Source organism: Tamandua tetradactyla, chromosome 23 (genome assembly GCF_023851605.1).
Source record: "Tamandua tetradactyla isolate mTamTet1 chromosome 23, mTamTet1.pri, whole genome shotgun sequence".
Taxonomy (NCBI): Eukaryota; Metazoa; Chordata; class Mammalia; order Pilosa; family Myrmecophagidae; genus Tamandua; species Tamandua tetradactyla.
This window is the reverse complement of record NC_135349.1, coordinates 26,099,296-26,119,198: the sequence shown is the minus strand read 5'-3', so window position 1 is coordinate 26,119,198 and position 19,903 is coordinate 26,099,296. Positions and strand designations below refer to the sequence as shown.

At 51.4% G+C, this 19,903-nt stretch overlaps 1 protein-coding gene and 1 pseudogene across 1 annotated transcript; one reads left to right on the top strand and one right to left on the bottom strand.

The window, feature by feature from the left end:
• Positions 1–466: 466 nt before the first annotated feature.
• LOC143667334 (proline-rich protein 11 pseudogene) lies at positions 467–1,482 on the bottom strand (annotated as a pseudogene).
• Positions 1,483–1,587: 105 nt separating this feature from the next.
• Positions 1,588–19,903, top strand: IL21R (interleukin 21 receptor). Its single transcript, XM_077141467.1, has 8 exons — positions 1,588–4,442; positions 7,177–7,279; positions 9,493–9,692; positions 13,732–13,886; positions 14,814–14,991; positions 15,445–15,562; positions 16,481–16,565; positions 18,391–19,903. Exons 1-8 carry the CDS (start codon positions 4,394–4,396, stop codon positions 19,132–19,134), a joined length of 1,632 nt encoding a protein of 543 aa, XP_076997582.1. The 5' UTR covers positions 1,588–4,393; the 3' UTR covers positions 19,135–19,903.

Below are 19,903 nucleotides of genomic sequence, written 5' to 3'. Positions count from 1 at the left end.
GTAAAGAACATTAGGCAGGGAAGATACCTTCCTCCATTGATAGTCCCAAGATAAACAGGAGCCAGGCTGTTTCCTAATGTCATAGCTACATTAGTACAAGCTACTTATGGAGTTAAATCTAAACGGCCTCTCCAACATAAACTGGGCAATTCCAGGGTATCTTTGGAGATTGCATTTTCCCATCTGGTTCTCTTACCAATCATGCAAACTAGAAAATAATCCACTTTTGTTATACAATAATATGTGTGAACACCATATGCCTCTAATTCTTCAAATGGAATTACATATTAGTATAATTATTCATACATACCCAACTACATAAACAAATGGATTTAGGGTAATTTTGTATCTGTATATTTTATGAATGGTTACATGTGTCTAGACAAAGTTGACATAGTTTTGTTCACTTAAAACGCTTGTAGAAAGTGGCAGAGTTCGAGTTGGTCTTCTTGGGTGAACCAGCCTTTCTTCTCAAGGCCCAGGGCACTACTGGGTCAGTCCAATTCCTGTTTCCATGTTTTCTTTATTGGTAAGAGGGGTTCCACCTGGGCTCCTCTCTGCATTGACTTTTCTAAGTAGTCTCCGTGGATCTATTTGGCTCTTACCAAAGGTAATTTAGACATTTGTAACTTGAGTTGATAAGACTTTGGAGTTAACTTTCAAGGTAACACGCTGTAGATCAGAAATGATAACTAGAGGATTCGATGCCTTCAGTGATGGTACAAGCTTCCTCGTTTCATCAGAACTCTGTCTTCTTTAATTTCACAGTCCGTAGACCTTTGCTGTCTGCGTGGGTTCGTCTCTTTATAGAGGCTCAGCTTGATGTGCCTTGGTGAGCTCCGCCGTCATGAGCAGTAAAGGGGCTGTTGGTGGTGCAGGAGGAGGTCAGAGGAGGAGATGGGCGAGGTGGTGGAGGGGTGGAGAAGGAGGAAGGTGACTAGCTGTCTGTGGCAGTGAGGGAGGAAAATGCAGTTTGGGATTCTCCAGGTGTGGTTAGAACACAAGCCCGCTCCTCTGTAAACTTACCCCTCAGTTGATGTGGATGGACCACAGCTTGGGCGAGCATTTTCTGAGAAGGTCTTCAGTGCTCCTTAGAGCTTGTAGAATTCGTTTTCTAAAGTGGAAAACTGTTGCTTTAGACTGTAAAGTTCTTGGAAGCAGATACAGGATGGAAAGATCATGTTTTGCAACACTTCTAAACTCTGGGCTGTGCAGTTCTGGCATCGTATGTATATAGCCCGTGCTCTGTTTGTCCAAAGTTCCACTGCACCGTTGGTATTGGGAGATTTGAAGCTCCAGGTCGATCTCAGCCCCCTTCTGGTATGGGGCGTGTCTGTTGCAGGAATAACCGTATTCCTGGTGAGGGGGGTGGAGGAGAAGGACGTTTAATTAGCTTGGACCGTAAGCAAGAGGCTTCTTTTTTCTTGAATAATCTTTTGGCTTGGCTTTTTGCTTTCTTCTTTGTTCTTTGAATGTAGGCATGATTCCTTTCGTACAGCACTTTTTCTTCTTGCTTTAGACTAGGGATGTCTTAAAGGTTCATTTTTTTTTTTTTTACTTAAAAAAAAATCTTCTGAATAAATATATTTAGGAAAGCATCCCAGGAAGCAGCAATTTTGTGATTGCTGTTCTTAGATGGAGTCAGGCAGTGGCCTCTCCCCACCCTTATTCTTTTGTATGTAGATATCCAATTCTCCCTGTCCCCTTTGTGGAAGAGACTGTTTTCTCTCAACTGAATGGATTTGGCAGCCTTGTCAAACGTCAGTTGGTGCCAGAGACCCGGTTCGATTCCTGGAGCCTGCTCATGCCAAAGGAAAAAAAAAAGGAAAAGTTAGTTGGTCATAGACAGGAGGGTTGATTTCTGAGCTCTCAATTCAGGTCCACTGGTCTCCGTGCTGTCCTTGTGCCACCGCCATGCTGTTTTGATTACAGTGATTTTGTAATAGGTTTTAAGATGGGAAAGTGTGAGTCTCCAGACTTTGTTTTTCTTTTTGAAGATGGCTTTGGCTACTCAGGGCCACTTACTCTTCCATATAAATTTGATTGAATTTTCCATTTCTGCAAGAAAGCTGTTGGAATTTTGACTGGGATTGAGTAGAACCTGTAAATCTCTTTGGGGAAAGTTGACATCTTAGTAATATTTAGTCTTGCAATCCTCACCCACAGAATGTTCTTCCATGTACACATGCCTTCTTTTATTTCTTTTAGCAATGTTTTGTAGTTTTCTGTGTACGAGTCCTTCCTATCCTTTTATTTGTTCCTAGATATTTGATTCTTTTAGTTGTTACTGTAAATGGATTTTTTTTCTTGATTCCTTCTTCACATTGTTCATTACCAGTGTATAGAAACACTATGATTTTTGGATGTTGAGCTTGTACTCCGTCACTGATGAATTCATTTATTAGCTCTAGGAGTGTTGTTGTGTATTTTTTCAGGATTTTCTGTATATAGGATCATACCATCTGCAAATAGGGAGTTTCACTTTCTAATTTGGCTGCCTTTTATTTATTTTTCTTCCCTAATTACTCTGGCTAGAACTTTTAGTACAATGTTGAATGCCGGTGTTGACAGTGGGCATCCTTTTCTTGTTCCAGATCTTAGAGGGAAAGCTTTCAGTCTTTCCCTGTTAAGTATCATATAATCTGTGTGTTTTCCATATATACCTTCTATCATGTTCCCTCTATTCCTAGTTTTCTAAATGCTTTTTATTAAGAAGCAGTGCTGGATTTTGTATGCAAAAAATGCCTTTTCTGCATCAATTGAGATGATCATGTGGTTTCTGCCTTTGGTTCTATTAATGTAGCGTATTACATTAATTAATTTTCTTTTGTCGAACCACCTTGCATACCTGGCATAAATCCCACTTGATCACAGTGTATGATTCCTTTAATATGCTGTCAGATTCAATTTGCTAATGTTTTGTAAGGATTCTTGCATTTATATTCATAAGAAGCATTGGTCTGTAATTTTCTTTTCTTGTGGCGTCTTTATCTGGCTTTGGGATAAGAGTGATGTTTGCCTCATAGGCTGAGTTTGGGAGTCTCCCCTCCTTTTCAGTGTTTGGGAAGAGTTTGAGCAGGATTGGTGCTAATTCTTCTTGGAATATTTGGTAAAATTCCCTTGTGAAACCATTTGGTCCTGGGCTTATTTTATTTTAATAGCTATGTTGTTTATCTTAGAATGTATTAGGAAAACATCCAGAACCATGGGTGTTATTGCACAGGATGAGGTTGGAGTTCAAATTTTTAAGGTGAGCTAATTTCAAGAAAAAAGTAAATAAATAATTGTACACATGAACTACGAATATGGCCAAAATTCTGGAAGTGGGAAATTGTGGAAGGTCTTGGCTAGATCACTCCGGGGCTGCTCCATTTCTGGTGCTCTGACTCCTCTGTGGATCACAGCGCTTTGTTGTTCATGCATCAGGGGTCATGCCCAAGGTTTTTTTTTTGTTTTGCAAACAGCCTCCTTGAATTACCACCACGAACCCTGGAAGTGGGCTTTGCAGTCTCCTCGGGAAAGAGGAGAGCCCCTCCTTGGCGTCTTTGTCAGGGAGGTCCAGGGGGCTATCGATAAGATTGGGGCGGGATCTGCAGAAACCCGAGGGATAGGGGAGGGGGTCAGGATGGTGTCTGGAAGAAGTCGTGTGTGGGATTTGGTCTGGCATTGGTCAGCCCGCCAGGCTCCAGTTCAGTTCAGCATCCCCATGCTGATGGGGGCCAGTCTGGGTGTGGGTCTTGAGTCTGGCCAGTGGACTCACTGGCCTCTGGCTGGCACCTCCCCAAGCAGACACAGAGCCCCTTACAGGGGGCTGTGGCAGGCAGTGCCAGGAGGTGCCTGGCATTGCAGCCTAGTGGCGGTCTCTCTACCACGGCATCTGTGGCCGCTCCCTTCTCCAGCTTGGCCAGGAACAAGGGGTCCAGGCAGCCCTTGGTCAAGCCTGGACTTCCTGGGGTTGGGAATGCTCCTTAGTGGGCTGTTTTGGGCTTTCGGATTTCGTAAGACTCCTCTGTATTGGGCTAATCTTGTAAGTGTTCAACAGGCTTCTCCTTTGTGGGCTAACCTTGGATTTGCAATTCAGTAAAAAGCCATTGTTTTGGGCTAATGTCAACTAAACATTGCTGCTGGCCAGACGCCACTTTCCAAACAGGTCCCTCCCTCCCTCACCTCCTTCCTTTCTTTTCCTTTTCTTCTTTCTCTTTCTGTTTCTTCCTCTCTTTCATTTTTGTATAGATAAATGCAGTGGTTGGAGTTCACACACAATGTCACACGAACCTGAGGCAAATCCAGGAATCCGAGGGAAATCTGCCCAGGGAGGGGCAGGGACAAGAGGGAGGCTGCCCAGCTTACGCCTCTCTGCCTCTCCGTCTCTTCCAGGCTCCCAGGACTCAGCATGCTGTGTGGCTGGACTGCCCTCTTCCTCCTGCTGATGCTCCGGGGCGGTAAGTGGCAGCCCTGATGGTCTGCAGGTGGGGAGGGGGCCCGTCTCCTCCTCACAAAGCCCAGCAGGGGCCATGCTGGCCTTGTGTACCCCTGAGCATGGGGAGAGGCCCTGGGGCCAGAGCCTGTGGCATCTGTGCGCCTGAGCCGACACAGGTCAGAGATCCAGCTCCCCGTTAGCTAGAGCCCGTCCATTACCTGGGAGAGGTGCCTGTGAGTCCCAAAGGGACCTAGCCCCGGGGCTTGGGACATGAGGTGCCTCGGTATTTCCCATGCTCTCTGCCTGGGCTGGCTCCCAGTCCCCAGAGTGAGGCCATCTTGCCCTTAGTATAGCCTCAATTTTTCCTTACACAATGACACTCCCTAAAGATGGTTTTTCAACAATCACTGGACCCTCTGCAGACACTGAGTATTCCCGGGGGATGGGGGTGGAGACAAAAGGAGCCGTCGTCTTAGAAGGTGGCCTCTGGAGGGCCAGAAGATGGTGCAGCCAGAGACCAGGGCTGGGACTTCAAGAGCGTGGGAAAGGTCCAGAGAGACTGAGGGGGGTGCTGCCCAGGGCTGGGAGATCCAGGAGGGCTTCCCGGAGGAAAGGCCATGGGGAGGTGGCGGCAGCCTACAGGCATGAATAGAGGCAGCCTACAGGCATGAATAGAGGACACAGTTGCTGGGCCACTGCGCCATCTCTGGTTTATCTCTCTGGTCAGGGGACAGAGCCATGGCAACATAGCCAGGTGGTGGCAGAGCTGGATCGGTCCCCAGATCTGCCTGGTTCCCGTGGTCCTAACCGCCATGCTTTGTGGCTATTTGCTGAGCGGCTGCCCCACGCAGGCCATGTGAACTCCTCCACCCTCAGTGGGGCGGGGCTGGGTGTCAGCATCGCCCCTGTGCAGAGAGGACAAGGAGTGGTTTTGAGTCACGTGCGCATGGTGACAGGGCTAGGAAACTGCACGTACCCTTTACATGGCCTCTCGCTGCCCCCTGAAAGCTTTCCAGACTCCTGGGGTGAGGGCCAAGGGCAGGGCTACCAACAGGGCTTTTCACTCCCTTTGGTCCTTGATGCCTCCTTCACACCTCCTCAGGAGCTGCTACCCCTCTTCAAGGTTTTGTCCCAAGTTTGGGGACAAACCTTGTCCCTTGGTGGCCTTGAGCCCAGCTGAGAATGGCAGCTTCTCTCCAAGCTCCTGGAGCCTTGAGGGAGAACAAGCAGTATATAAACTCAAGGAAGACACAGTGGGACCTGAATCACTAGGTTTGGGTCCTGCCAAAAGCAGCCCTCTTACCTCCATAAAGCAGCTGAACTAAGCCACTGACAGGCCCCATGTGCCTCACTAAGGAAAGTCCCCTCCAAGAGTAGGATTCATGTCCATGACTCAGACTCCTCAGTAGTGGCTGCCTGGAGAACTGTGTTGAGAAGGATTCTGAGGTCTCCCCAGAGGAGGGAGTGCTCCATCGCCCATGTCTGCCTCACACGTGGCTGTGAAGAGCTGGGCAAGGCAAGCCTTGGCCATCCCTGGGTGCGTCTCAGCAGCCCAGCCCAAGGGAAGCGGGAGGTGTGGTCTCCTCATCTCCCAGCCAGTGTTCTCATCCACAAAACCGGGGTGAAGGTCGGATGGAAGGAGCTGGAAGATGTTTCCAGCAGCAGTGTTCTTGGTTCTGAACCCAAGTTCTGATCTCAAGCAAGACCCAGGAAGGGAAGCTCCACCTTCATTAGTCCAGGAAAAATAGGAAAAAGCCACTTCAAATTAATCCACTGAAAAAGGGGGAACACAATTTCATAGTAACTAGAGGGATGAAATAATAGCACTGGTGCTCGATCTTCTGAAATAAAATGAAAAATTGTCGCTCCTTTTGTCAATCATTTGACAAAATTTAGATTGCAATTGCACCTGTATACTTGGTATTTTTAGAACAAAAGTGAAACAACTATTGTTTGTGGGCTGGAGGAGGTTAAAATTTCCAACAAAATTGCCTGATGGGGCAATATAACATTAATACTTCTTAAATTTCTTTCTTTTCCTCCTTCCCACCTTCCCCCTTTCTTTTTCTTCCTTCCCGCCTTCCTTCCTTCTTTTTCCTCCTCCTCCTCCTCCTTCCTCTTCCCTCTCTCTTTCCCTCTTCCTTTCCTTTCCTTTCTGCCAGTAGAATAATAGAGACATGGTGTAGAAGTATTCAAGAGCGTCTCCGTTTGCTCAAGTTCTTTTACTTCCTGGGAGCACTCTGACCTCCCTGCAGGTCACTGTCCATCTGTAAACCTGGCAGCCCCTCCCTGTGTGGGATCTGAGGCACCCTCAGCCTCGCTTTCCCTGGCTTCACCGCGGCCTGACCACACTGCTGGAGGGCGGGTCCATGCGGCCTCAGTTCACCCTGCTTTATGGGCTGTTCCGGACGCGGGCTGTGCGAGACTAGCCGGGAGAGGCCGGCCGCTGGAGATGGGGGGTGGGAGGGGTGCAGAGGGGTACACCAGCAGAGGTTATGGTATTTCACATTGGGAGTGCCTTGTCTGTATAATCAGACTTGAAACTTTGGGGCTCAAACAAGGAATTCCCAGATGGCAGGACCCACCCACACCTCACCCCAGGCCTACATCTTGGGGCCCCTGGGTGCCCCCAGATTCATGCCAGGCCCTGAGATCCTCATCCCACTCATCCTTTACCCTTCGAGGGGGTGCGGGGACCTCACCCCTGAGCCTTGTTGTCCACAGCCAGCCCCTCTCTCTCTCCCCCTACCCTCCAGCCTGGGGCTGCCTGGACCTCATCTGCTTTACCGACTACCTGCAGACGGTCGCCTGCACGTTGGAGACGTGGGCCCTGCACCCCCGCACGCTCACCCTCACCTGGTAAGTGGCAGCAGCGCTGTGCGGGCTGCCGGGCTCTGAAATGGAGAGGAAGCGAGTGGCTCTGGGGAGGGGCTGGAAACACAAAGCCACAGATGGAATTGGACCTACTGTGTGCTAGGGAGGTGGTTTAGCAATAAAAAGAGGAGCCACCGGGTTCGATTCCTGGTACCTGCCCATGCAAAGAAAAAAACAAAAGGAGCCACCACTTGCAGGGAGCTTGTTCAGCCATCTCAGCCATAGCATTATTTTTTTAAAATATCTTTATTGTAAACAACAAGCAAACATACAAACATTCTTAGCATACAAACATTCTATACATGGTGTACAATCAACAATGGCTCCCAATATCATCACATAGTAGTGCATTCATCACCTTGATCATTTTTTTTTTTTTTGCTTGAATAGTTGCATCTCTTCAGCAAAATAAATAAAAAAGAAAAACTCATACCTACCATGCTCCTTACCCCTCCCTCTCATTATCTGCTGTAGCATTTTGTTTCACCCGGAGACAGAGCCTGCAAGCTGGGAGTCACTGTCCCCATCTTATGACTCCCCACAGGGGGCTCAGAGACAACTCCAGAGCCACACTCTCCCCACCCCGCCCAGGCTTTGAGGCCCTGCGTGGGCCAGACCTACACCCCCCCCACCCCACACATGACTTTTTTAAGCCCTTCCTCTGTGCTCACATGAATGAGTCACATGATCTGTCACTTCTGGTCCTCACAATAATCCAGCAAGAGGCCTCATTACCCCCCTTTACAGTTGAGGAAAGTGAGGCTCAGAGAGGGCAAGCAACTTGCCCAAGGCCACACAGCCAGTACACAAAAACCAGGATTCAAACACAGACCAGTCTGACACTAAAATCCACAGGCATATGCAGCTTGGGAAAAAGAAGAGCTGGATTTCATTCCATTGTCCACTCATTCATTCCTCATTCAAAAAACGTTTATGATGCTCCTGCCAGGATAGTGCATGTAGACTCTGGGGATTCAGCAGAGCTCAGGGCCAACAGGTCCCAAATCTGGAGCTGGCATATCATGGTGGGAGAAGGCCTGGGATAGCAGATGATAAATGTGTAAGTAAGGAGTAGGATACTTTTGGACAACAATGAGTGCTAAAGAGAAGGACACAGGACCATGGGCTAGAAAGGTGTGACATGGGGAAGGTCCGTGTCAGCCAGGGGGTCCAGGATAGACCAGCCTGGGTTAGAAGGAGGCAGCCCGTGAGCTGGGGAAGGGCAGAGGGCCCTCCAAGGGCCAAGGCCCTAAGAGGGAAGAGCTGGTGAGTCTTGGGAATTGCCAGGAGGTCATAGGACATGGAGTTAGGACAAGGGAGAATAACAAGTGAAGAAGGTGGCGAGGTGGGCAAGTACTGGATTTGATTGTAAGGGTGATGAGAAGCCACTGGAGGATTTTAGGCCAGGGAGTTTTTAAAGCTCCCTCTGGCTTCTGTGCAAGATGGATGAATTGCAGGGAGGGCAAGTGAGGCAGGACACCAGCCAGGGAGCTGTTACAGGGCTCAGGCCAGAGGCTCGGGGAGCATTTATTCAGTAGAGGTTTATATTTTAGCAAACATTTAGCAGAGAACAGATACCACACATCCACTGAACACATACCACACTACTGAAGGGTGGTCATGTTCAGAGCCTGAACATGTGGGTAGAGAAATAAGTATCTGGTGAACTCCTACACATTCTTCAAAACCCATCGTTTTTACCCACAGGGAGCAAAAAAGCCAGAATATTTCTCCTAACCCCATCCTACCTGAGCCCTGGAAGTTACCTCAGAGCAGGAAAAAGTTCATTTGTTTTTTATCTTGACCTTTAGCACGGGAACCTATTAGGTATTCAGTGGGTGTTGGAGGGAGGGAGTGAGAGGGGTAAGGAGGCCTGGAATGCTTAAGGTCCTTCCTGTAGGAGCAATCCAGGTGATGGAACTGACATGGGAAGATTTGGGCTTAGTCCAAGTAAGAATGGCCCCAAATTTCCATAGTTAAGAGCTGCTACCGTAAATGAGGTCATGAGTTTCTCGTTTCATGGTGGCATGCAAGCTGAGCCTAGATGCCATTATCAGGGATGCTGCTGGAGGGCACCTGTCCTGGGAAAGTGTTGGTTGGACCAGGTGACCCTCTGCCACACCTCAAATCCCTCCCAGCCCCGAGATGGTGGGTTTCTGTCCTGGTTCTGGGCATAACCCACTATTCTGTCCTTGCAGGCAAGATCCGTATGGAGAGCTGGAGGACAAGGTCACCTCCTGCAGCCTCCATTGGTCCGACCACAATGCCACACATGCAAGGTACACCTGCCACATGGATGTGTCTCACTTCATGGCTGACGACATTTTTAGTGTCAACATGACAGACCAGTCCGGCAACTACTCCCAGGAGTGTGGCAGCTTTGTCCTGGCCGAAAGCAGTGAGTTCCTGTACCTGGTGGGGTGTGGGGGAGGGGCTGGGCTCTGCCCTTCCCACCCTTTGGCTCAGTTCTTCCTTCTCCATCAGAATGGACCTGGCCTATGCCCTCATCACCCTTTGAGTTCTGCTATTTGCTGTCTAGGCAACAGATGGATGTACTGCTTTTTACTATGGTGTAAAGGGTTGACATTAGGCTTGGGCCTTCACCCAAGAGAGGCAGAAGAGGTATGGAAAGGAGCTGGGACCCAAGATGTTTGGCTCAGAGTGTACTTGTCTATGCGACCTTGAACAAGACACACCCAACTCGGGGGCTGTTCTCTCATTTGTAGAGTGAACCCCTCTGGGGTTCTGACCCCATGATAAGCCAAAGGGAAGACACTGAGTCACAAGAAAAAAAACCTTCCTGAATTTCTTCCCCCTTGTTAGCTCCAATGAGCTTGGAATTTCCCTCCAGGCAGGAGGCATGGAGAGGGTCCAAGGGGCAAAAGAGGCCTGGCAGTGGAAACAGTTTTATCTGTGGGTCTAGGGCTACGGTAGGGCAGGGGGAGGGTCTGGGAGGCAGTCTTTGTCTCAATGTATGTGTGTGTGTGTGTCCCAAAGTGGGAGGAGTGAGAGAGGCCCAGACTCAGAGGCATGCAGTCACCAACTACAAAGGAAGTCCTGCTCTGAACATGTGGGTAGAGAAATAAATATCTGGTGAACTCCTATACATTCTTCAGAACTCATCATTTTTGCCTAAAGGGAGCAAAAGAGATGGAGCATTTCCCCCACCCCCATCCAATCTGCTACCCTGGAGAAGGGCCGTCCCCCTTTTGGGCAGGGGGGTTAGGAGGAAACCTGAATTCACATTCTGGGGGAATCCAGGTTTGCTCCACTTGCTGAGTGTCATATCACACAAGCTGTGAGTGCAGCTTCACGCACACATCCAGACACGCACTCACACATACTCACAAGGCACACAAACCCAGAGTTTACCCATACGCGCAGGCGCGCGCACGCGCGCACACACACACACACACACACACACACACACACACACAGCATTGCAGATGCCCCACCAAACCCCTGACCTCGGTGGTGGGGACCCGGATGCCCACGTCCTCCTGCGCGCACGTGCACGCGCACACACACACACACACAAACCCCTTCACTCCCCGCAGCATGGACCCACACGTGCCAAATTCACCGCTGCACGCCCTCTCCAGCAGGTGGCGCCGTCCTGCTCTCGAAGTGAGCTGGGGCAAGCGGAGCAGCTGCACCGCGGCAAGCTCACAGAGCAGAGAAGGGGCGCCCCCAGTGACACCCCCCTCGCAGGGGGATCCCAGCGGTATTTCTCTCCTACCAGGGTCTGAGACCAGGCCCTGGACCAGCTGTGGCACGAAGTGGTTTTCTCAGGCCCCTGGCCGCCCTGGGCTCAGCAGCCCCCTGGATCCACCCACCTCCGCTCAGAGGCACAGGGCGCTTCCCAGTTATCCGCTGTCTTCCTGAGATGCTGAGGCCCGGCCGGGAAGTCGGGAAGCCAGGAAGCTTGGAGCCAGACCTCAACTCACCCTAGGGAAGAGAGAAGAGGGCTAGGAATGATTCCAGTCAAAAAGGACCCTCACTGAGACACAACCACCCCCTCGGCTCAGTGAAGCATCCTTCTCCCACCTCAGGCAGTGATGGGGACCCTTTCATGTGTTTCAGAATCATAATCAGGATCTGCCTTGGGCTGGTCCTCTTGATAGGAAGGCTAGACTCTGAAGATCAGCCAACAAAAAGCCAATTTGCAAAGACTGTGGAAGGTCTCTTGTGTGTATGTGTGTGTTTTGTTAGCCCCTGGTATGCAAAGGAAATCTGTACCATATCACCAGCTGAATACAAACGTAAGGAACAGACAGCTGAGGGACTAAATCGTGGGGTTAACAATTTAAAATATTAAATGTACAGTGTGCAACAAAAGATTACCAAACAGACAGAAAATGGTGACTCATGCAAAGGAACAAGATAAAAATCCAGAAATCATCAACAAAGAAGACCAGGCTTTGAACATACTGGATAGACTTTTTTTTTTTTTTAATCCTCCATATGCTCAGGAGATAAAGGAAAACAGAGAAAGAATGAAAGAATATCAGGAAAACAATGAATGAGCAATGTGAGAATCTCAGAATCACAGATTCAGAGTTCTTTGTTGGAGCCTTTGAAGGGTTCATTTGTTAATAACAAATATTTTTTGGGCGCTGAATGTGTGCCAAGCTCTGTGCTAGCAGCCGTGAGCACAGCATTGAACCAGAAGACAAGATCCCTGTACTCAAGGAGCTGAGATCCTAGAGTGGGAGACCCATTGTAAGATGGATAGAATATTCAGTGGTGGCAGAAACAAAGCGGAGAAGGTGGGAGGGGAGGGCAGGGAGGCGTCACATCTCTCTTTCACTAATAGAATGCTTGTCATTTTGGTCCCTTGAAGTTATCTCTCCTGCTATTTAGGTGGGTCTCTGAATTTTAAGCCCGATATGATAGGAAGTGGTACTTTTTTTTTTCTATAGTTAAAATATTTAAAAAAAAAAAACATTTTAGGGCAGTTGTAGATTTACAGAAAAATATACAGAAAGTACAGTTTCCATACTCTCCCCTCCACATTTTTCCTATTTTGTGTTAGGGTGGTACATTTGTTTAAAATGTTGAACCAATACTGTAATAATTATATTATTAACTGAAGTATCTTAGGCCTCATTCTTTGTGCTGCCCAGTTCTGTGTTGTTGCTGTTTTTTTAAATATATTGTGGTAACGTACATGCTACCTAAAAGTTTCCATTTTAACTATTTTCAAGAATACAATCCAGAGGCATTAGTTACATTTACAGTATGATGCTCCAATCACCAGTGTCCTTCAGAACTTTTCCATCACCCTAGCAGAAACTCTGTACCAGTGAAACATTAACTCCCCATTTCCCAGCCGCATCCAACCCCTGGTAACCTGTATTCTAATTTCTGACCCTATGAATTTGCATATTCTAGTTGTTTCATAGAAGAGAGATCATATATCATTTGTTCTTTCAGGTCTGGCTTATTTCCCTCAACATAATATCTTCAAGGTTCATTCATGTCATAGCATATACCAGAACTTAATTCCTTTTTTATGGCTGTATTATATTCCATTACATATATAGACCACATTTCGTTGACCCATTCATACATTGGGAACTGGTCCCACTTTACAGAGGAGGAAGTTGAGGTGCATAAAATTCAGTGTTCCTGCTTATGCTCATGAAACAGGTTTGGGATGGAGCAAGAGTGGAACCTTTGCCTATGGGGCACCCAGGAAGGCTGGGTGGCCTAGGCCCAGGTCTCAGCTCTTCCCCATGTGCCAGCTGTGAGACCCTGGCAAGTTGCCGTGGCTGTTGGAAGACGTCTGTAAGATGGAAATGATCAAGCCAAACCCACAGATTCTGTGCAGGTTGTCAGTAGGAGAAGCACATGTCCACCTGCCCCTCGCAGGGCAGTGTGGGGCTGGTACTCAGGGAAAGGGCAGCTTTCGTCGATTGTGCTAATGCTGATTATAGTCTTTTAATGCCTCCGGGAAGCTGGGGTTAAAATAAAATGATGCGGTGATTTAGAACAGAAATGAATTAATCTGGCCAGCATGTTGCTTCAAAAGTATTTGGATTAGTAGCTAAGTTTAAAACTTGAGAGATTGCATGCAAAATCTAGATTTCTGGGAGTGTTTTTATTTTTTATTTCCTTGAAAATTTAGAAGATCCGGCCACCCTGGTCAGCATTCTGGCCTAAGTGGGGTGGAGCTGTGTCGTGGCTCTTTATGGTTCTCTTTATTTTTCTGCAATCCCCAACCCACTTCAGCCAGCTCTGTACTTGCCTGCCCCTGAGTTTGCAGCTCCTCTCTAGTCTAAACCTTTCATTTCATGAACAACCTGAGAGATAGTTAGAAATCTCGATCTCATACACGATGACTGCCCCCAGGGGAGTTTCTGCCCATCACCTAATCTTTCTCAGCTACTACAAAATCTCACCCCACTTTATCTTTCTGACTTTTTTCCCCTAAGTCAAGCCATCTCCCCCTTTCAACGTGACCGTGACCTTCTCAGGACATTACAACATCTCCTGGAGCTCCGATTATGATGACCCCACTTTCTACGCGCTGAAGGGGAAGCTTCAATATGAGCTGCAGTACAGGAACCGGGGAGACCCCTGGGCCCTGGTGAGCAAAGCACCCAGCTTTGGGAGAAGAGAGGAGGCAAGAACTTCCAGGTGGGACTCATGGGGGTGGGGTTGGAGAGGCAGGTGAACTTGGTAATTCATGGCCAGGAATGGACTGCACGGACACACTGAGGAGTTGAGCTCTCCCTTGCTGCATGCTTGTATTTGGTGCTGCCCTCTCCCCATTTCCCCTTGGGGCAGGATGCCCCTTAGCCTTCTCTCCTTCCCATCCCTGTTCCCTCCCTGACCAGTATGCCAAAGAGGAAGGGGTGCTACTGCTGTAGGTTCCACTTCAAGTCTCGTATAGTCACAGGAGAGGAAGTTTCCAGCAATGAACGGTGCTCTCTGGAACCTTCTCGCTTAGGATGGCCACAGTTGAAGAGAGTCTCAGTGGTATCAACAGTTAAGGAGAGCTGCTGCTAGAGGGTCCATTGTTTCAAAGGTGAAGGCTTCTAGCAGTGTCCTTTGTTTAGGGTGTCCCCTGCTGGAAAGTTCTAGAATGCTCATTATTTAGAGTCTTCACAGCACAAGAATTCTAGAGTTATCCATCATTTAGAATGATCCCAATTGAAGAAGGCCCATTCTCAAGAAATCCAAGTGTCCCATTGTTTAGAATGCTTCCAGTTGAAGATTTCCCACAGTGTCCATCACCACTCTTGGAGCATTCCCAGACCCAGCAGCGGGAGTCTCCTGCTAGGCCTGAGTGGGCGAGTTGGACTCGGGGAGAAACAGAGCCAAGCCTTGTCTACCATGCAAGGAGGAGGCAGACCTGAGATAACTTGGGGGACGCTGCCCCCATTTGAGTGGCCAGAACTCAGATATGGGCCAGGCTCTTGCAGAAGAATAGGACGCTGTGGGAGAAACTGGCCTCTGAGTTGGGCAGCTGGAGGCAGAGCCCTGGTCAACTCACCCTGCCTGTGTGCTGCAGGACCCGGGGAAAAAGCTGATCTCGGTGGACTCGAGAAGTGTCTCCTTACTTCCCTTGGAGTTCCGCAGAAACTCGAGCTACGAGGTGCAGGTGCGGGCAGGGCCCCAGCCCGGCTCCTCCTTCCAGGGAACCTGGAGCGAGTGGAGTGACCCAGCCATCTTCCAGACCCAGCCAGCGGGTAGGTGTGAAGCAGGGGTGCAGACCCCACGCCTACTACCAAATCTTGTCTCTGGCCAACCTCCCAGGCCTTGCGATGGCAGGCCCGGCCAGGAGCGCTTTGCTCTGTTCAACCTCAGTCGTAGCCATTTGACAGCGTTTTGGGAGCCCCGGCTTGCTGGGCCTCACGTTGGGTGCCAGGTGCTTCTCCTGTTAGGGCCTTAGATCCTCCTAAAGACTCTGTAAAATGGAAGGACCATTCAGATGAAGAGTCTGAGGGTCAGAGAGATAAAGTCGCTTGCCTGGAGTGGGGGTGGGAGGAGGATTTGAACCCGGGTCCATCTCCCTTGAGTGGTCGCTAGCAGCCTTCCCACCCCTTCCTCCCCACCCTTATCCCCATCCCCGCACCGCATGCACCCCTGTGGCCCCTGGTAGAAGGTGGTTTGGTTTAGTGCTTTATTTATTTCTACCCCAGAGGTACCAGGAGGCTGGAACCCATACCTGCTGTTTCTCCTGTTTCTCCTGCTCCTCCCGCTTCTCGCTCTTCCCCCTGTCGTGGTCTTCTTGGACCTGAAGATCCACCTGCCTTGGAGGTGAGTCGGGGAACCAGGGAGGGAGAAAGGGAATCCGGCTGGGCCACCAGCTCCCTGGGACCCTGGGGCCGGGGAGCAGAGCCTGCCACCAGGATTGAAGAGGAGAAGCGATGGTGGCAATGAGCAGCTCAGGGCTATCGCGCTGGAACAGAGGGGTGTGACACACTGCGGTTACCCCTGTGGCACACAGGAAGCAGAGGCATGGAGAGAGAGGTTGAGGAACTTGCCCAAAGCCGCACAGCCTCGGGGTGAGGTGGGGGGAGAGGGGGGGCTCGAACCCTGTACTCTTAGCAAGGACCTCGGCTTGGATTTTATCCAGAGATTGTTACACTTTGGGACCCGAGGGCCAGCGGGGGTCAACAGGTGGGGGTGAAAGGACTGGGGTGCTAATCCACAAACTACCACCTCCTCCCATCCCACCAGCCCTTCCCCAGAGGGGTTTTGCTTTTATCAGTTTTATTTACTGGGTTTCTGTTGAACAGTGTCACCGAGAGAAAGGGGGCTGAAGGATTAAAGTAACATTTCCAGCCCCCTGGCTCCTGAGCCCAGAGGTGGCAGGCGCCGTTTGCTGAGCTCTGGCTTGGGGGCAGGCACCGGGCAGGAAGCCCTGAGTCCACGGGCAATTCACGTCCGTCTTTCCCCTTAGGCAGGACTGACGGCCTGGGCGCTCTGCCGTGGCACGGTGCCCAGCCCCTGCTGTAGTTGGGGAAGTTGAGGCTTGGAAGGGGCAGCCAAACCTTTACACTGGATGCATCTTCAGGGACCTATGCAGCAGGCTCACTGCTCCCATTTTACAGATGTGGAGACTGAGAGCTGGGGAGGGAGACCCCGAGTCCCCTGCCGGAGGGAGGTGGGGAGGGCTGGGCGGAAGGCCTCTGGGCCACGTGGGGGCCTCACCCCAGCTCTCTGCCCTTCCAGGCTGTGGAAGAAAGTGTGGGTGCAGGTGCCCAGCCCCGAGCGGTTCTTCCGGCCCCTGTATGCAGGCCACGGCGGAGACTTCAAGGCAAGTGCCCCCTCCAGCTACCCTTTCGCAATGCCCCTCCGGCCTCTCACCCTCTCTGGGAGCCCATCTCCCCCCTCGACCTGGGAGAGAGGCCAGGGTAGAGCCCAGGCCCACCCTGCAGGCCCGGTGCAAGGTGCAAGAAATCAGCCCCATGGGGCAGAACTGGCCTAAGAAGGAAACCGGATCAGGACCCATGTCCCAAGCCTAGGAGCCAAAGTGGGGAGCTTGTGGAGGGGGCAAGCCAGCACCCCTCCTTCCCTCCCAGAGCTGTAATCCAGATGGGATGGAGAGGGGTTCTAGGAATGGTAGGACCCCTCCAGCAAAACCCAGCACCTCTGTCCCCAGCTCCAGCCCCCGCCGCCATCTGCTGGTGTCCACACAGGGTGGTCTGTGCCCACTGAACGCGCGTCACCCATACGGCAGCGGCAGAGAGGATGTGGTGACGAGGGGGGATGGGGCCGCTGCAGCTGGAAGACAGGCAGTGTGGCCACCAAGCCTTGAATGTGCCCCTGCTGCCTGCCTGGCGCTGTGCTAGTGCCCTCCAGCCTCCCCTTGTCTTGTCCTCAGAGCAGCCCCTCACAGTGGGCACACCATCTTCCCCAGGGTACTGATGAGGAGACCGAGGGTCAGAGAGGACAAGGGGTTGGGTGGGGCAGGAGAAGACTCCAGCCTATGGGGGACCCACCCTTCACTCTTTCCTCTGCACTTTCCCTGAAGCTCAAACCGCATTTATTTTGTTAATTTTACAAACACTCATATAATATTTGTTCTGTGCCAGGCAGGTTTTAGGAGCTTCTCCTATATTAGCTCATTTATCCCTTACAACAGCCCTACCAGGTGGGGACTCTTACTAGGCCCATTTACAGATGAGAAAATTGAGGCCCAGAGAGGGTAAATAACTGGCCTAATACCACACAGCAGAGAAGTGACTTTGAATGAGTGGTGGTGCCATGTCACTGGGTTCTGAGATGAGCTCATGGGAGGTGGGGTGGGACCTAGCCCTGGGAGGTGCCCCTTCTCAGGGCCTTTTCTCTGCCAATTGAATGAGACTCTTGTGTCTGTCAACATAGAGAGGGAGGGTCCTTAAAGTCTAAAGGTCTTTGCCTCAGTCCCCTCCACCATCACCCAGATCCTTTACCCACAAAGCCAACATTTCTGAGTGTCTGCTCATTCAATCATTTAGCTAATTAGCATTTGTTGAGCTCCTGCTGTGTTGCTGTATTTCGGGCACTGTGTGAGGGTTCTGAGTATCCACTCTGGTGGGGACACACAAATAGGAGAATGCTGGGTGGTGAGAAATGGCAAGAAGGAAATAGAACAAGGGGTGGGGTGGGGTGGGATGGGGGTTCTTTTACAATGACCTCAGGGTCCCTGCTCCCATGACTTGGGTCTTGGCCTCTGCACCCACACAGGGCTACAGGTGGTCTGAGCTGGTGGGCTACTGAGGGCACTTGCTCCCAATTACAGATGGGGAAACTGAGGCCCAGAGAAGGGAAGGAACAGTGGTGGATGTCCCCTAAGGAGAGGAACACCCCATGATTCATCTCTCCCATCTCTACTCCCCCCTCCCCTCCCCCTTCTCTCCCCCTCCCTTTCCCCCTCCCCTCCCGTCCACCCTCTCCTCCCCACCTCTCCCTCTCCTTTCCCCTCCCCTCCTCTCCTCTTTCTTTGTGTCTTTATCTCCCTTCGTGATTCTCTCTTGCACTTTCCCTCTGGCTGTCTCTGTCTTGTCTCTGTATTTCTGTCTCGGTTTCTGTGTCTTTGTCGCTGCCTGTATATCCCCCACCCCGTCCTGCTCCTTCTTGTGACTCTTTTTCTCCCGCAGAAATGGGTGGGCACACCCTTCAGTGCCTCCAGCCTGGAGCTCCCCGGGGCTCCCTCGACGTTGGAGGTGCACAGCTGCTGCTCGCTGCAGGGCCCTGCCAAGGGGCCAGCGTCTATGGAACCTGCAGATCTGGTGGAAGCTGACGGGCTGCCCGAGGCGGGCTCCTGGGGCCCAGCCCCTGCCACGGCCGGCAGCTTGGGCGGCTCCGCTTACAGCCCGGAGAGGTATCGGCTCTACGGCCTGCTGTCCCTCGATGCGGTGACCGTGCTGGACGCGGACAGGCTGTGCACCTGGCCCTGCGGCTGTGCGGACGATGCCTACCCAGCCCTGAGCCTGGACACCGGCCTGGAGTCTGGCCGGAGCCCTGCGGACCCCCTCTTGGGCACAGGGACCACGGTTCTCTCCTGCGGCTGCGTCTCACCTGGTGGTGCTGCTGGGCCAGAGGGGCCCCTGGGTAGCTTCCTTGACAGGCTGAATCTCCCCCTGGGAGAGGCAGCGGGATGGGCCCCGGGGCCGCCCTGGGGTAGTGGGCCACCCAGAGGGGTCTCCGACAGCGAGGCGGGCTCACCCCCGGCCGGCCTGGACATGGACACGTTTGACAGCGGCTTCGCGGGCTCTGACTGCGGCAGCCCTGTGGAGTGTGACTTTGCCAGTCCCCAGGACGAGGGGCCCCCCAGGACTTACGTCCGCCAGTGGGTGGTTGTGGCCCCTCCACCTGCAGGGCCAGGGCCCCAGGCCAGCTAGCGAGGCCAATCAGCCATCATGCAGCCTATGACACAGTAAGGCTTGTAGCCTCTGGTCTGCTGACAGGCCCCTTTCCCTGATGTTTACAGTGCATGCGTGTGTGTGTGTGTGTTTGTGTGTGTGTGTGTTTGAGTGCATGAAGGTGAACCCCTGAGTTCTCCTCGGTGTGTGTGCATGTGTGCCTGTGCATATGTGCATGTGAACTCCTGAGCCCCCCTCATTGTATGTGTGTATACACCCATGTCCATTTGTGCGTATGGATGTGTGCACACGTGTGCATGCATGTGAACTCATGAGTCCCCTCAGTGTGTGTGCATGGGTGTTCACACACGTGGATCAAGTGCACACGTGTGTGAACAGCACGCTCACTGTGGACATGGTAGCATGCCCTGATAGTCTTCATGTATGTTCACGTATCATATGTGTGTCATGAGTGTGAGCAGTGTGTGTGCCTGTGTGTACACAAATGACAGGCGCCGGGCTCATTTCCCGGCACGTGGGGGCGGCTGCCTGGGTCACGTGCTCAGAGGCTGGTCCGGTGCGGCCCCGGGGCTGCTGGGAGGTCAAGGCACTGCCTGTGAGACCCAGGCCCGGCCTCCTTCAGGGGTGCGGGAGGATGGTGTGGGGGCCTGTGGACCTAGGTCTGAATCCTGACCGCCGTCTCCTGGCTGTTCCTCCTTGGGCAAGTTGCGTCCCCTCTCTGAGCTGCATCTGGAGCAGGTGATGATGTGGCCAGAGCAGACCCTCAATAAACGTCAGCTTCCTTCCT

Excerpts from the sequence above, each read along its gene's own strand:
- IL21R (XM_077141467.1), top strand. The coding sequence starts at position 4,394 with ATGCTGTGTGGCTGGACTGCCCTCTTCCTCCTGCTGATGCTCCGGGGC. Across the intron at positions 13,887-14,813 it reads GGGGAGACCCCTGGGCCCTG|GACCCGGGGAAAAAGCTGAT; the intron begins GTGAGCAAAGCA and ends TGTGTGCTGCAG. Across the intron at positions 15,563-16,480 it reads AAGATCCACCTGCCTTGGAG|GCTGTGGAAGAAAGTGTGGG; the intron begins GTGAGTCGGGGA and ends CTGCCCTTCCAG.